This window comes from Dipteris shenzhenensis, chromosome 26 (assembly GCF_047967505.1).
Source record: "Dipteris shenzhenensis isolate YYH24624 ecotype China chromosome 26, Dip_SZ_1.0, whole genome shotgun sequence".
Classification (NCBI taxonomy): Eukaryota; Viridiplantae; Streptophyta; class Polypodiopsida; order Gleicheniales; family Dipteridaceae; genus Dipteris; species Dipteris shenzhenensis.
The window spans coordinates 23,267,489-23,285,319 of record NC_141621.1 but is presented as its reverse complement, the minus strand read 5'-3'; the positions used below and the strand labels follow the sequence as shown (position 1 = coordinate 23,285,319).

The 17,831-nt window shown below is 43.4% G+C and overlaps 1 protein-coding gene across 1 annotated transcript in view; it reads right to left on the bottom strand.

Annotated features, from left to right (window-relative positions):
• Positions 1–10,669: 10,669 nt before the first annotated feature.
• LOC147884839 (uncharacterized) overlaps positions 10,670–17,831 on the bottom strand; it is a 51,292-nt gene continuing 44,130 nt past the window's right edge. The window contains exons 12-14 of the mRNA XM_087397707.1: positions 11,510–11,599; positions 11,252–11,350; positions 10,670–11,081 (exon numbers count right to left, since the gene is read on the bottom strand). Coding sequence (XP_087253833.1) covers positions 10,844–11,081; positions 11,252–11,350; positions 11,510–11,599 — 427 coding nt within the window. The 3' untranslated portion in view covers positions 10,670–10,843. The remainder of the gene's footprint in view (positions 11,082–11,251; positions 11,351–11,509; positions 11,600–17,831) is intronic.

Sequence of the window (17,831 nt, the reverse complement as noted above, 5' to 3'; positions counted from 1 at the left end):
GAGAGCAAAAAAGGGGAGAAGAAGCTTTCAAGAACAGAAGTATAAATCATCACTATGCATCTTGTATCTCCTCTTTTGGGACCACATGGGTGATAACCTTAAGAACAACCGAGCTCGACGCCCTCTGTAGAGATTCAAAGAAGCTTTCTTTTGATAAATTCTCATTTCATACCTTGAAGGACACACTTGCAGGGTCGATACCGTACATCGGCCTCTTGAATCTTGAAAACAAGTAATGACTGAGGGGGAGGGAGTTGCTAACATTGGTGCGACAAGAGAAACAAAACCAGTGCGAGGGGGTTGAAGGAGGGAGCCCATCTAAGCAAGAAGTGAAACTGAGAGGGGAGCATCATCGCAAAGGGGCAGAAGAGTACCAACAAGAGAACTGATGGGCATGGAGGAGAGGTTGGTATTAAGTAGGACTGTGTGTGTCTAAAGGGAATCCAATCAGTTACTGTGTGCAGACTTTGAGCTCGTATGCAGGGCTCTCCACAAGTTATTGAATTTGGGCCAGCAACAAGCTTTCTTCTTTGGCTAGCTTATCTTCTTCTTTGCAGCAATCTTGAATCTATAACTAAAGTTGGCTAACCTTTGAAAACTATCTCTGCCTTCCTATGATCATCCATAAGTTTAAAAGTAGCCATTAGCATCAATTTGAGCATCATTGAACACCTTAGTACACCTTTGATACCAAATGGTCCATATTACAGAGCTATGAATAACATTCAAATTTGAGGGCACTTTGCTGGGGGTATCTCCTAACAAGATGTAAGCATAGCTAAAAGAAACAAAAGCTATGTGTCTATGCACTGTGTACAAATAATTCCTTTTCTTTTGTTATTTTTAAGTGATGGGTCAAATGCGTCGATGTAGAAGCAAATGTGCATGAAGTGGTTTTGTCGGTGAGGCTAAAATGTGAGTGTAACTTGCACTAAAATGTACGCATGATGTGATGAGCGCGTAGAGCATGAAAAAGCAAGCGACTTTCCTTTTTGAAGCACCCTCAAATTCTTCCTAGATCAAGAGATATGACTTGATCAAGGTGGAGGGGCAAAAGGAGTGCAAATGGTGCTAATGATGATGTGTCACTGTGGGTCACATGCAATGATGATGTGGCTCTGTGCCTAGCAAGAGGTGCCAGTGGAGCCGGTGCTAAGGTGGCAGATATGGTCACATGTAGTGACTGTGAAGCACTGTGTGTGCCTGCAGAGGTCAATGCTGACTGGACAGCTGAGGTGGCACAAATGATGATGTCAACAAGGTGACATGGCAATGATGACATGGCTTATGACATGGGTTGATGATGTGGCATAGGTGATGTGGTTGCTGATGTAGCCAGATGACGTGGCAAATGATGTGTTTATGCTGATGTGGCACAGGTGATGTGGCTGATGACGTAGCCAGATGATGTGTCTGTGCTGACATGGCATAGATGACATGGCTAATGATGTGGCTTGCTGAGCTAGCAGGGTGACGTGCCTACTTACGTGGTTACCACCATGGCAAATGACATGGCAGGTAAGATAAGGGTTGCTGATGTGGCAATTGGAGATAAGGTTGCCATGTGGCAAAGATCTAACCAATCGACTTAACTGCGGTTTATCTAACTTAACCACAGTTACCTAACCAAAGTTAGGGGACCCAACATTATCTGCCATGTGGCAGATGGTGGGTTAGAGAGAGACTTTTAGAGAGAGATAGAGCTCTCTCTATGTGGGGAGATGGCCGACTGAAGAAGGTGCTGGAGAGCGTCGCTGAGTCCGGTTGGAGCTTGCAAGCGTGGGAGCTACATGTGAGCTCGAGTCGACCGTGGCTAGAGTAGATGATGGCAACTATGGAGCTGCTTACAAAGAAGGCAGGAGCATTCTGGAGCAGTAGGTCAGGTTAGAGCTGCGATGGTCCGCGCTGTTGTTGGTTGTGGGAGACTCGAGGCTAGGAGCGCTTTGAAGCTGTTCGTAGATGGTCGTTGTAGATCATGCATGAAGAGCTAATGAAGGGCATTGTGGGAGTCAATCATTTGAAGCAGGTGATGCCCGCAGTGTTCGTGTTGATGGTCGTAAGAGCCACTGGAGATCCCAAGGATGTAGGGAGAGCTGCTATCGATGGGCATAGGCAGCTCTGTGTGTTGGCTGTAGATTATGTTGGCTACGAAGAGGCTATTGAATGAGAAGCTTGTTGCTTCAATAGTCTGCTGCAAACCCTTGGAGAGCCTTAGGTAAAGCTCGCTGTGGTGAGTGACAGAGAATAAAATCTCTTACAAACACTCAAGAAGAAACACCGAATGAATATATCTATCTCATAACAGAAATCTCTCATGAAATCTCTCTCTCTCACAATAAGAATGTCTCACAAAATTAATTGAAATCCTCACAAGGAAATCTCAAGAAATGAATGGAAATCTCTTAAGGAATGACAGAAATTTTCTCTCAAATGGACGGATGAAGATCTCTCACTGGAAGTGGACTCTCACGGAGAACACTCAAGAGAACTCTCAATCTCATAATCTCTCTCACACTCTCAAGAATCGCAATGCCTCAGCAGAAGGCAAGGGAGCTCTGATACCATGACAAAATATGAAGAGGGGAGAGGAGAAGAGTGGAGATGAGAAGAGAGGGCACAGCTAGAGAGCACACCACAAATGACTAATTGTACACTAGATTTAGTTGAATAAATAGAATATATACAAACCCTTTTAGGGTTAGGGTTAGGGGATCTAACCCTTTCCTTTATAGCACTCTATAAGGTTAGTGCTATGCACATATGATCACGTGATGGTGCTATGCACACATGATCACATGATGTTGAGCGTGAACTCTCAACAGGGCCCTGCCTACTGCTTGAGCTAGATGCAACGAAACACCCTGAGCTGCTCCACCTCTTCCCTCTTCGTGATCTATGTGATACCAGACTCTCTTATTATCAATCTGATTTATTTGCCACCTCAATTCTGCTCCTCCTACTTTAACTTCTTGGAGGGCTACGAAATTTGGAATAATTCCTCTTGCTCTCAACCATCTTTTGAAAACCATGGGTCTGAGATCATTAGTCAATCCTTGAACATTGACACTAAGAAAATAAAACTCTTATTGGGAATGATTTCTACATCATTGGGTAGTACTTTTATTTATTTTCTCTTAAAATTCACCAGACTGTGCTAAGGGGAAAGGCCAAATCCTCTCAACATTCTCCTCTTTTCTCTCTCAATGGGGTTTGGGTCTTTGGATTTGCTCCCTGACACACTAACCAACTGACTTCTTTTCTTTGTCTATAGAGTTTTTTCCCCTTCACTAATATAAAAGGATGGTCTTCCAAAGATTCATGCTCTACTTATTCCAGCTAGGCTTTGACATCTTGCATGTTAGCTACAAATTCCTCTTCCTCTTCTTAACTCTCGACCATCTTCTCGTCTATCACCAGTGGGATTTCCTCTATTCTTTTTGCTTGTATCTTTGTGCTTTTCAGGTACTTTGTCTATTGTTGGTTCTTGAGGCTCTGCTGAGGGAGCCTCTTTATCTAATTTTTCAAGCCGTGGAGTTTGAATAGCTCTTCAGCTTTTTCCTTCCTACGGTTGGTGGTCCTGGCTAGGCAATCCTTAATGAAATGGCATCCTAGACCACACAAGAAACACGGGTTTGGTAAATTCTTGTAAAAAAACTTTTGGATAAGTTTTGAGCCATCGCCATCCAAAACATGGATGGTGTTTGGAGGTTCACCTACTAAGTTCATCAGGACACAAGCTTGAGGGTTTCCCCTCAGGCTAATGAACCTTTTAGCTTCAAGACCCAAAAAATGGCCTAGAGGTGCACAGAGGGACTCTAATTGAGGGAACAAGGACAACGACAAATTAGGAAACTCCACCTAGATTGGGGCTTTGAAAGGAGGAGGCGAGTCCATATTAAAAGAGGGCTCCCACAATTGGACAAGAAGAGGTTGACTCCTAATCATCCTAGTACCTTTTTGAACTACCTCCGTTGCCATTTCTAGTTTCTCAAATAGAAACATTGTATACCCATTGCTAATGAAGCGAATACTAGTGACAATTGAGACCTTTACGGGACCACAAATTCTAAACCCAACCTTCTAGAAGCATGGCAGGAGGATGAGGTCCATGGATATATCTGACAACCGCACAAGAACAGAGCCACTCTATCATCTAATGTCTTTATGCACTTTAATTGTCAGTAGCTTACCTTTGAAAGTGCCACCACCGAACAAGATTCTTTTTCAGTAACTCCAGGACTTCTTGCTTCTCTTGAGCTACCTTGGGCGGGCTCGTTGAAGACTTTTTTACCCGTGAGGTGAGCCATCTACTTCGAAACTGAGGGAGACTTAATCAAGCTTCGGTTACCTCCTTGGAGAGCTCTTGTAAAGGACCCTCGAGGCACCTCCTATATGGTTTTCCTAGTTGTGGCTGGTGCATATTGGGGGCTCCATTAGACAAGTGATTCAGGTTAGGAGCTGCGAATGAGACAACTTTCACATTTTGTATTCTGCTTGCCTCCTGGTTGAACACAAGAAAACTGTTTGGAGTAGCTCTGAACTCCGCCAACAACTTTCTTAGTGCTTCTGAGTCCGCCGTACGTTTTTGCAAACTTCGCATGTCTCTTTCCTCCAAGTGGAGGGTGAAGCTAGGTCAAGGGATGTTGGAGATGATGCAGCCATCTTATCTCGTATGAAATCCTGCATGTCAACATCCTAAGTGCTGTTAGAGTTTGTTTCATGATTGGGTCTGAGTCCAGTGGTCTCTAGAACTTGAATACTAAGGACACTGCCGTTGGCTTGCTATAGAGCCAGAAGCTACCCTATCTTCTCCATCATCGCTAGAGAAAGCCATCTAGTTGCAATATTTGTCTCACATCCACTTCAATAAAAATGTTTTGACAAAGGTTGCAAGGTGGTCTAAAAGATGAGATAAGGGGTCAACCCTAAATAGAAGCATTGAGAATGCAAGAATTGGAGAAACATAGAGTGGCACAGATAGCACACATGGCCAAATCACTATTGGAGTTTGAGATGCCTTCACAATGTTCAACATCAAGAATTTAAGCAAAGGTATCACTCTAAATAATTCCTTAAATAAGTTTAGATATGAACACAAACCCTGGCCATTCACATGGAAATCCTCAGGTTAAGTCATTTTTGACTTGATAATTTGTGAAAATATCAAGAGTATTTTTCATAAGTACAACTTTTAAAAATGTTCTAAATCTCTAGTTGGTAGCTGCACCTTAATGTTGCTAATTTCTTAAATTTCCCACTCCTTGCCAAGACACTCAATTCTAAGTATATTTGGGTTAACAAATTACAATAAAAAATTTAGCTCCTTGCTAATGTTAAATGATGATGATGTGCTTCCCCATGTCCATTCCTTATCACATCCTACATCCATGGAATTTAATTACCGCATACACACAAGCAAGAGGGAACTAAGATAAGTTGAGGCGTCCCTAGACCAAATCATTTTTTAAGCCTTGTATGGTGCTAGAGACTTAAACAATAGCAGTCCATACTTTCAATCTTGTAAGAGTTGCATTCTAGTTTCTAGCTATTGGTGTGACAATCGTCTGCACCATTCTTCCTTATCTACTTTCTCATTGCTATTATTTGTGTATCATAAAGCAAACCTCCTTGAGAGAACCCCACTCCTACATTCTTGCAAACTCTTGGTTTTTCGTTTTGTTGTCATATTACTTTCATCATATCATCGCATGCCCCCCCCCCCCCCCCCCACACACACACATATAAATATGTATGTGTCATTCACAAACCCTGGCCATTCACATGGAAATCCTCAGGTTAAGTCATTTTTGACTTGATAATTTGTGAAAATATCAAGAGTATTTTTCATAAGTACAACTTTTAAAAATGTTCTAAATCTCTAGTTGGTAGCTGCACCTTAATGTTGCTAATTTCTTAAATTTCCCACTCCTTGCCAAGACACTCAATTCTAAGTATATTTGGGTTAACAAATTACAATAAAAAATTTAGCTCCTTGCTAATGTTAAATGATGATGATGTGCTTCCCCATGTCCATTCCTTATCACATCCTACATCCATGGAATTTAATTACCGCATACACACAAGCAAGAGGGAACTAAGATAAGTTGAGGCGTCCCTAGACCAAATCATTTTTTAAGCCTTGTATGGTGCTAGAGACTTAAACAATAGCAGTCCATACTTTCAATCTTGTAAGAGTTGCATTCTAGTTTCTAGCTATTGGTGTGACAATCGTCTGCACCATTCTTCCTTATCTACTTTCTCATTGCTATTATTTGTGTATCATAAAGCAAACCTCCTTGAGAGAACCCCACTCCTACATTCTTGCAAACTCTTGGTTTTTCGTTTTGTTGTCAATTTAATAGAAGGCCACCACTGAGGTTTTGATCTTGTGAAGGTTAAAACAACCTTTTTGTCTAGAGTTACAACATAAAACAAAGCAATGATATACCTATCAATGATATTCCGGATTAACAAAAACCCTGATGCTCTAGCTAAAAGTGCAACAAATTGAAGGTTTACCATGCTTATCAATCTTTGACAATATGCAATCTTAGCATAAGTAGCAATTATCTTTAACTAATGTATTTCAGACATTAAGAGAGCTCAAAGCCTCCCCGTGATATCCACATTATTCAAACTTTCGATCAATATATTGATTGCAATTTAATATCAAGGTCTGTAATTCGGTTTAGGTTACTTAAATGTTAACTCACAAGGGTGGCCATGATATTGAAACTACTGCAAATATTTCAAATTTGCAAGACTCATCAACCCATCTCAAGTGGTGCCGATGGTGGCTACAGATTTCTTATAAAGCAATCTTCAAGGACTCTTGCCTTATAGTGCAGCAGAGGCTGAAGTCACATGCTCAATGTAATGGAGGCCAAGATTGCACCAATTTTAGCGAAGGTTAGGGCTAATTTAGCTAAGGAATGTTAATGTGTAAAGAGGTTGCAAAAAGGAAATAGTGCAAGCCCACCTCCACACACTTTGTTCTCACTTTGATGGGACATCTAATCCTATAGTACTCTCCTCCTATGTAACTTCACACTCTCTCATAGAGTCCACCCTTTGTACTCACTTTTCAAGTGACATCTAATCTTATCCTATTCTCCTCCTTCCTCCTCCCACATGCTCTCTCTCTCTCTCTCTCTCTCTCTCTCTCTCTCTCCTTTCCCCCCCTAATTCATTCCTTCAACTCTCCCTCTTCCTCTCTCTCTCTCTCCCCCCCTCTCTCTCTCTCCCTCTCTCTCTCCCCCCCCCCCCCTACCCCATTCCTTCAACTCTCCCCCTTCCTCTCTCCCTCCCCATTGATTCTTCCACTTTCTGTAATTTTGCCCCTACCTATTTTCTTCCTCAGTATCAAAGCCATGCTCCTAACACTATTCCTCATAAACCTATTAAGCTACACACTATGATGATTACATGTGGCTTTGCTTCCCTTGCCACCACCGTCGCTGCCCAATTCAACCGCGTCGTTGCTCTATTCTGCCATGCCGTCGAGCACTTGCAAAGAACCTTTAACTTTTCATAGGGTTAGTCTAGCTATAGGCTAGTGTGGGTTAGTTATAATTAGGTCAAGATTAGTTTAATCAAATTATGTTAGCTGGTTTAGTTTTGTTTGAGTTAGTTGAACCTTTGGATCAAGTTAGGTGCCAAAATAAACTTACACACAATGAAGAGTAGTAGTAGCTTGTGCAACAAGAACAAGATATGCATGACAGTTTTAATCATGAAGCTGCATCACAACAAATTCAAGAGCATGACAGTGTGGATTATGGCCACACCTTAGCATAACTAATGCCCTTCACTTCTGCTCACTAGATGAGTATACTTGTGAGTTTTGCCTTCTACACTTAGTAGCCATAAGGAGAACAATGGCATTCCATAAGGGAGTGTTGGCATTCCATAAGGGAGTGTTGTAAATGCAAGAGTAGAACTTCAGAAGCGTGTCCTCGTGCCGCATACAACATGTGATAAATATTGTTACCATGTATTGACACTTGCAAAAGCAAATCCACGTGCACATGATGAGGTTGAACAAAACTCTAAGGTTGATATCAATACAACCTATGATCAAAAAATTTAGAAATATGTACAAAAGTTCTATCCAGCATGTTGCAAACATAAGCCAACAAGACAAGCCTTGAGATTCAACTGTTATGATCGCGGTCCTAATGCAATGCGATGTAGAGGTTTTTGGGACACATTTTTGCATGTTTATCAAGGCATTACGCTTGTTTATATTACATGCAATTATTGCATCTTGTCAACAATGAAGGTGCATGGATGTTGGTACCGTAGGGAGACCACTGATATGTTTACTAGTTTCTTCATGGCGACATGCAATATGTAATCATAGACTAGAATGATGTTAAAATCACTGACTGCTTGATAAACAAGCTTTCAAGCCCTGATAGAAATGGGTCCATTGTACTTTCATATTTGAGCACTGTGGCTATGGAACTGAAATTTTTTATGCGATCATTTTTAAGGGGTAATGCATTACACAGTTTCATGTGAATGCCACTTTTTCAAAACGAAAATTTATGGAAACTTATATACCAATTGACTTGACTGAAAATCCTACAATGAAATCAATTTTGGAAATTGTGCCTTGTATGGAAAGCTTACACAAGGGTTGTATGGAAAGCTTATACAAAGGCAACTTTGCGAAAGAGCTAAGTGAGCTTGAAGAAGCCACTTGGAAAGGAATGGCTACAAGAGAATGTATAACTAGGCCTTGTTCCAATTTTAATGTTCATGTTATTTGCAACCTACTCACGTTGTGTGGCAAAAGGACCAAAAGTATGCAACCAATGAATGGTAATTTTTTGCAACATATCTTGAATATCAACATATGCAAGTTCATGCCTCACCTTCAAGAAAGAAGAGTACTCATAGAGTGCTTGATTGGATCTTGGTTATTGGTACTTGAGGATTATGGCAAACATGCTTGCTCAATTGTGTACTCAATTGCAACCAACAAGCAAGGTATGCGTACTCAAAGACTATGGGTCAACACATGCACTTTGCTTTTGGGGGATGTGCATGTTTGTGCTATCTCCTTACTACAAGAGTAACATGTACACCTCACCCCTTTCAACTTGAAGCAAGTGGAGGTCAAAAAGGATTTGTCATTTGCTGAATCCAATGCCCCCTTCTTATTTTGATTACTTTATCACCAGGGGGTTGCAATTCTGTGTACCCATCGACAAAGGAGAGGATCTCTAGTGCTTTGCCATTTTCTTCATCTTGATGCAATTGGGCCGATTCCTACGAGTGGGACCATGCTTATATGACTCTTGGCATGTCTGATTCATCTCCCACATTATTTGGTTGTTCAAAGGCTAGATGCACATGTTTCAACAAAGACTATCTTTGGAAAGCATTCGAAAGACATGTATGCTAGCATCCAAGTATTCGAGGCCTATGTTGTCTCATATGTGAGAACTCTAAATCCATGGAATGTCAGGGGATTAGAAAGTTATGGAGGTTGTTTAAGTCTAGATACAATAGCTGTAATGAAGATGATTTTTACTTCTTCCATTTGGTAAGGACAGCATAACCAGAGATGCAATGAAAAGATAGCTCGTTGAAGTGGGGTATATGGCAAAGCAATCAATGCTTCCCACATGGAGAAAAGTGGACATAAAGCACAATGGGATGTGCAGAACAAAAACCATGGAGACAAAAAACTTATGTGATTATGGAGCTTTGTGATGATGAGTGTGCCACAATGGATTACCAACCATATGACCCTTATGTGATTATGGAGCTTTGTGATGAAGAGTGCCACAATGGATTACCAACCATATGACCCCAAAGGGTACCACACATCCAAGGCAAAGGAATATATCACATTTCCTTTTGCCCTTGGTGGCATGCATGATGGAGTATGTCCTTTTTACAATAGGGAGCCTTGGTGGCTAACCAACACCTACAATTTTGAGGACATTTATTTTGAGGGATGGATTGTAATGAAGGCTAAGATTGGGCCAATTAGGGCTAATTTGGCTAGGTGATCTTAAGGCCTAGAGAGGGGCAAAAAGAAGATATAGTGGAGGGTACATTAAGTCCTCCTACTTGCCTACACTCTCATATAATTCACCTACCCTTTGTACTCACTTTTCATGTGACATCTAATCCTAGTGACATCTAATCCTATCCTTCTCTCCTCCTCCCTCCTCCGTGCCTACTCTCTCTCTCTCTCTCTCTCTTCCCCACCTCTTCCTCTCTCCCCTACCACATTCCTTCAGCATTCCCCCTTCCATTCTCTCCCTTTTTCTAACTATGCACCTTTATCTAATTCTGCCCCTACCACTTTTCTACATTCAATTTGACTTCATTGCATCTAGCACCATCACCTCGTCACACTACACTCTAGAGCTGCATACTACCATCATCTCCTGTCCCTTTGGGGTTACAATTTCCTGTAAAAGGCATTAGAGACATTCGACCAAACTATACGTTCAGGAAGACTCTTGCAGAATTACACTAGCCCTTCTCCAGGACACCCCCATTGAAGCCATGCTGGAATATCGTCACAACAAACAGCTTCTTCATCAATATGTTCACTGAGATTACTCACACTCCATGTGACATGCGCACCGAGGAAAGGAATGTGTTTAGTCCCCACCACAAGGCCAATGTTAGGCAGTAGCTTTTGTAGAACTTTTTGAATTGAATTCGGCCCTGCACAAACTTTTACAAGATGCAGAGCCTGAACCCTTTTTTTCCTATTGGTTAGTCCTTGCAGCAGAGCTTTACAGCACTTAAGGGATGTATATAATATATATGATTACAGTAAATACAAATAAGAACCAGGCCAGCCTTGTGGAAATTAAGCTGCCCCAGTCCACAGTTTTAATTTGCAACTCCTTGTTCCACATAAACATTTGATAGCTGTCAGGTCTCTTAAAAAGTCAGTTTTATCCATGCCCCTGCAGTTGGAATAATTGTAATCATAGGATAACTCTTCCCCGATCTCTAAATCACGGGCTGCATACATCCCAATGCGATAGAACCTGAGATCCATTGTTTCACTATACACCCTGTATATTCGTAAGTTCCCTTCACAACTGCAGACAGATCACCAACTAAGATGTTAATTTCAGGAAGAGGGGAAACACCATGTGCCACATAGAAAAAGCTACCAATTTGTCTTGAAAGTTGCTTCATGTCTTTCACAAGCACAACTTAGTAGGATACATATCAGTTGGTGTGTATATTTGCTACATATTCATCGAACCTGTGATTTATGAAGCGTGCCACATTTGACATCTCAAAACTGTCAACCACGAGAAGATCCTCAGGAGACATTCCAGGGTGATCCATACTAAGGAGACAACTGGTGAAAAATACACAATTCTTTCATTAGAGACTGTTATTAATGATGATTTCCTTGTAAGGACTGTCTAAATCAGCAAATGGATCATGCAGACTCAAGAATAGGTAGCTCAATAGAGTCAGATGATTGCCATAATAGCATTTTACAGAGTGCACCCACCTCAGATTCGACTTATCCTTAATCATCCCATGCTCATGGGCTTCTCCATGCGTCAAAATTTCTCCCACATACTCCACCACAAATTTTCCCCTGCGGATTTAGACCAAGCCGTTCAGCAGAAAAGCATGCTATTAGTCCAGTAAATCCCTACTTTCTGCTAACAAAGAGGACCAGAGCCCAAACAAGAATGGGCATAAATATACTACTCTAAACTTCAAAGAACGCAAAGGCGGCCATCAACAATCACCCTTAACTTCAGCTATTTGAAAGATACAAGGAAATCGAGACAGTATGGAATTATCATGCCATGAACGTAACATTGTGAAGAGTACATAACTTCAATGTGTGTTTCACAAGTGATATTTTCACTCAATTAAAGAGCATCACAATACATCACCAATTAAAATATAATGCAAAGCCGCCGGTGCATGAATCCACCAACAGCATGATTTTCTTAAAAACACCTCCTCCAAACTCCCATACAGGTTTGACTGTAAGGCATTCATTACTTCAAACCATTTGATCCGGTGTCTCAGTGGGCCTACATAGGAGTGGAGAGAATGTATCTTTGTTGAAGTAGGATATCAGTCTTTTGTTCACAGACTGTATCCCTACTTCCTTACGGCATTACAAACGCTAATAGAGGCCAAAAAGGCTAATTGAATTGCCAATAAATGAGCACCTCTAGGAATCCTCTTCCTTTCCTTTGGAGAACTTCAACCCCCCAAAAAAAAGTGTCTTAAAAAGATCACAAAGACAATGTCTTTGGGAACGCTCTTCACCCAACTCTTCAAAGAAAGAGGCAGTAAGTTGTATGTTCAACTTTCAAATGAACGGTGGTTAAGCTAGCCAAGCTAGCATAGATCGGAAGGCATAGAAGACTTTCCAGAAAGGAAACAGTAAAAAAGAAATATTCGGTCTGAAAGTGCATACATAAGTTAGCAAACTTTTACAACACACTTGGCTTAAAACTGATCCCAGCTCCAGTCCTTGAGGGTGTGTGCTGTCAGCTACTGTATGTGAGTTCGACCAAAATATCCTCGGCAGGTCTAAAATTGGTGGCTAACCAGGTGATACTGGCAATAGCCTGGTACACTGCCTCTTGCTGGTGGTTTCTATAAGGATGCATGGGATAACTAAGACCACTATTTATGGTAAGGGTCACTTGGTACACAAGACACCGGAGCCAAGGTGGTTTGGCAGATGGTTGTACTTCTGCACCCCAAGGGTGGTTTAGCTATCATTGATATGGAGGTGCAAAGTTGTGCCATTCTAGGAAAAATATTGTATATGGACTCACTCTAGGAACAGACTACTATGGAATGGACACCTCGAGGAAGACATTTCAACGCATAAAAGGCATCTAATTTGCAAAATCAGAACTATTTCACATGACCTCAAGGTGGAGAGGGGTATATGGGGAAGACCCAGGATCCCAGAGAGGAAAGAAGCTGCAAAATCTGCCCCACAGGGAAGATAGAAAATGGACAGCATGTACTCCTGAGATGTAGAGCCTACTCACATATCAGAGAAGGCTATGGGGCAGAAGAGATCTAAAAAATCTGTTGGAGCTGCCAGACAAAAGCTAGAAAGCTACTTGAAAGAGAGTCTGGAACATCGCAACAAAGTACTGGGTCTAGCACACAGCTAGCTCAACAGTACTCAACACATGACACGTTTGTAATACTTTCTCACTGGATATAAGGGAGGAAAGAAGCAGAGAGGGGATGAAGTGGATGGAATCATGGGGTGTAACAGTTGCTGAGATACCAGAAGACGCATGTGAAATCAGGGAGATATTGGAACAGAAAATGCTACAGAAACTATGGCAAAACCCAGGGACAAAAATGCAGTTCTACAAACAGGAAATTAACTCAATGGACAGCTATGGAATGCAGAAATACCTTGGGGAAGATATCAATATTCAAAAGGCATCTAATCTGCAAAATCAGAACTACTTCACATGATCTCGAGGTAGACAGAGATAGGTGGGAAAAACATGGATCCCCAGAGCAGAAGGGACCTGCAAAATCTGCCCCACACGGGAGGTAGAAAATGAGCAGCATGTACTCCTAAGATGCAGAGCCTACGCACATAGTAAGCAGAGCTAATCTGAAAAATCTGCTGGAGCAGCCAGCCAAAAAGCTAGGAAGCTACTTGAAAGAGAGTTGGAAACACCGCAACAAGGTATTGGGACTAGCACACAAGCTGGCCCAACAAGTAACTCACCACTTAACAAATCTGTAACATTTTCTCTCATTGGATGTAAGGGAGCACTATTAGTTGATAGTGATCACCAGTCCCATAGATCTTGAAGGGTCTCAGGAAGACTTTGATGCAATCATATCATATCATCTCTCTCTCACGGACATAGGGAGGGGACCAAGAATTCCCCACCAAGATCCGATTCTATCACGACCATTTTCTGAGAGTGTCATAGGATGGAGTGACCATCAGGCCCCAGTATCTAGAGGACAGGCGAGTCTCACATGCCCTTAGGATGGCCATTGGGCAGATACGAGTCTCATCCCATCAGCTGAGCACTGAGGCAAGGAGAGCCACCACACCTAGGGAGCACCTAATCTGTAGATTGTGCACCTTGGATGAGTTAGAGATGAAGGAGCACTTCTTATATACCTTCCCAATTTATTATGAGATCAGAGGACTTATCACTACCTCTTCTAGGAGGGCCTTGGATTTGGGCCTCTCTCTAGATTGATTCCCTTCCAAGACCAAGTCTGCGTCGGTCTCTATCTGATGGAGATGAGACATCATAGAGAGACCCTTCTACGTTAGATCACAGAGCAGGACAAGACTGCTCAGCAGGAGATACTAGTGGATCAAGCTCAGCAACACATCATAGACTTCTACACGTTCGAGTCTGCTATTGGGCATGTCAAGATAGAGGAGGATGAGATTGACAACATGAGGGCAGCATGGACCAGCGAGATGAGACGACAATGACGAGGGACATAGCTAGAGACGCAAGAGCCTCCCACGATGCAACAATGGACCAGAGCATGCACAATAGTGGTCTAGCCCATTACAGCTCTATTTAGAGGACATCGCCCAACCAGAGGCGTCAGTATTGATATGGCCCACCGGATATAGAGAGCTCAGAGCCCACGCCCCCCACCATAGCGTGAGACGGCTAGACAGACACAAATACGAGACATTTTTGTAGCTCACAAGAGAGCCACCATGGCACCTGGATATGTCTTCTGACTCCTACTCTAGACTCAATCTAGCTATTAGTCTTTTAGCTTCGGACTTGGAGTTTATGTTTTATACTTCTGATTTTAGTCTAGTATAGTACCCAGCAAACTGTCTTAGCGAGCCCTTTGTGGCTTGTATGAGCATGTGTCACTTTGATACTGTACTTTGTCTCATAGGCCCGCGAGGCCTCTCGAAGACGTTAATACACCTGTCTCTCCCCACCAGCCCCCTCCCTCTCCCTCTCCCTCTCCCTCTCTGCCAGCCCCATCCCTCCCTTTCCGCCAGCCCTCTCCCTCCCTCCCCATGAGCCCCCTCCCTCCCTCTTCGCCAGCTCCCTCCCTCTCTGCCCACCTACCTACCTGCTCGTGGCACCTCACTCCTGTCACGGGCGCATTAGCCTCCTATCGCGGTGCCTCAGCCCCTGTCGCGGGCGCCTTAGCCTCTCATATCGCAGGCCCTCCAACCTCTGCTGTGTCTCCACCTCTCGTGCCATGGTAGCAGCTGCTGTCGTGAAGCAGCTGCATGCCCTTGTCACCCCCACACACACACTTCCTGGGGCATATATCTGCACCCGCTGCTCTAGGGGGGCTGCTTCTAGCTCCCGCACTCCCTCAAGGCCTGCAAGGCCTGCAAGACCTGCCAGCAAAGGCCCCCGTCACACCTCTGTCTAGCCCACAGGGCTGTTGGGCTTCTCAGCCCTCCACGGTCTCCAGCCCACAGCTCCCACAAGCTCTAAACCTGCAAGAACAGCAAGAAAATCAAGAACATCAGCATCAACCTCAAGAAAGTGCAAAGAGGAAAGCTCCACCAGCAAATGCAATAGTGGAAAGTCAAAGAAAGGGCAGAGAAAGATTACGAGCACATTCTAAGGCCCCCAGGGCAGCAAACCTTGGCTTTCATTTCTGGAATATGCAATAAACAGTGAACAGCTTCATACATTGGAATAATGACGACACAAGGCTATGTAAAATCCCTTGAAAGTGCTATGACAGCTTACATGGCACGATTACCACCTAAAAATACCTCTGAGGTTCTAACTGACCTTAGTAAAATTTGTATGGCCTTGATTGAGACAGTAGATAGCCTCCAGACCAACAACATGGCATTGATGGCAGAGAAAGCACATATTGATAAGACACTCAATGAAATCAAGAAACAAGGAAGGCGTATCCAAGATGAATGGGAAAAGGAGATAAATAAGAAGAAGGAGTGGAAGGAGGAGGAGGCAGCGTGGGAAACAGCCTCAATGACAAAATACAAGCTATGGGGACAGAATTACAGCAACTAAGAGACATGCAAGGAACTCCGGAAGGGGCACACAAGGCAATGGAAGAACTGAAATTTTAGAATGAGAAACTCAAGAAGGAGATGGCAGCCTTGCAGACAACCATACCAGGAAAGCATGCTGAGTTTACAGAGCAAATCACCGAAGGGAATGCAGATATGTTAGAATGGAAGAACGTGGTTAAGAAAGGTGCAGCAGTTCCCAAGAAAGAGATCATCTCTGAGGCTTTGGAGGAAGAAAAGAGAAGGAGCAGCAAGGCTTTGAATGTCTTGGTTAGAGGCTTAACAGTTGGAGCTACCCCTATGTCAAATGCCAAAACCTTGTTCACCAAGATGGGAGACAATTGGAGAGTTGGCAAAGCTGAGACTCCAAAAAGACCCCTTGTAATGAAACTCCGAACAGCAATGGACAAGTCTACCCTCACGAGCATGAGGGCAACCTTGGAAGGGACAAGAATATACTTGGACGATGACCTCACATTGCTACAGCAGGAGCATCGGAGAGAGGGAATGGTGCGTGTTATGGCAGCAAGAGATGCAGGTAAATGGGCTGTCTATAGAGATGGAAAAGTGATTCTCAGAGAGAGCAGAAAGGGATGAAAGGGAAGAAAGAGAAGAGGGGGAGATGGACAGCACATGACGGTGTCAGACCCAAGAGATGAGGACACACAGGGGACTAAGAATAGCAGTGTGGAATTGCAATGGTATCCACACTACAATGGTACCCTTTGGTCCAATCCTGGGGGTTTCTTGGAAACATACACCGACAGAAACATGATCTTCTACACCAAGACCCATGAAAGCCCGAAAAGAGGGCTGCCAACAGTGATGGGATATATCTGGGAATCAGCCCATAGGAAGGAGATGAGGGGAGACAGCGGGATACGGGGGTCGGGAGGAGTGGTCCTTTTCAGAGCACACCTGAGACCACTTATATTTGTCATCTAGAGAGAGGAGCATGCACGACATATGTGGGTTCAGCTACCAGTTACATGTCCAATTTTTATTGCAGTGTGTTCAAACACATCATCCTATGCAAAAGAAGTCACCACTGATGGGCACAACCCAATTCATGATAACATCACAGAGCTCTCTAGACAGGAGGACACTCTCCTCCTTGGTGACTTCAATGCACGTACTGAAAATACACAGGTTGGCCTGCTAGATTTCTATGATAATTCCCTTATAGTACCGGAGATGGATGCAGCAGAGTTGGGGATCGTGAGGCAGTCGGCAGATGTAGACGCACCAGTGACAACATACGGGAGGCACCTACTCGAGTTGGGAGCTATCAATGAATGGATCATATATAACAGTCTCCGGAGATGGCCATCATTTGGTGGGCTCAATTCTTTCCCACATGGCGGGGGGAGGAGCACAGTGGACTACCTGTTGGATCCACTAGCATTTGCCTCACGGATACACGATTTTACTGTGCCTCCTCCTCCACTCGGTGCCAACCACTCATACCTTGCCTTCTATATCTCGGCCACCATGCCAATCGTGAGGAGGGCCCCCCCCGCCATTTAGATCCATTTTGATTATGCTCTTGACCTTGTGTACGAGAGCCACCTAGCCTCGGCACTTCCAATCTTACTTGGAGATGGTATGGACCTAGCCCATGACTCAGATACCCTTGTCTCAGTGATACAAGATGCTGCCACCAGATCCTTTCCGACGACTCGATATGCACGTGTCCCAAACGGGAAGATGCCCTAAAACCCCTGGTTTGACGATGAGTGCAGAGAGATGAGATCCCACCTCACACGGGAGCGAGCACTGGGACATTTGACTCCACCAGAAGCACAGCGGATCTCACGCC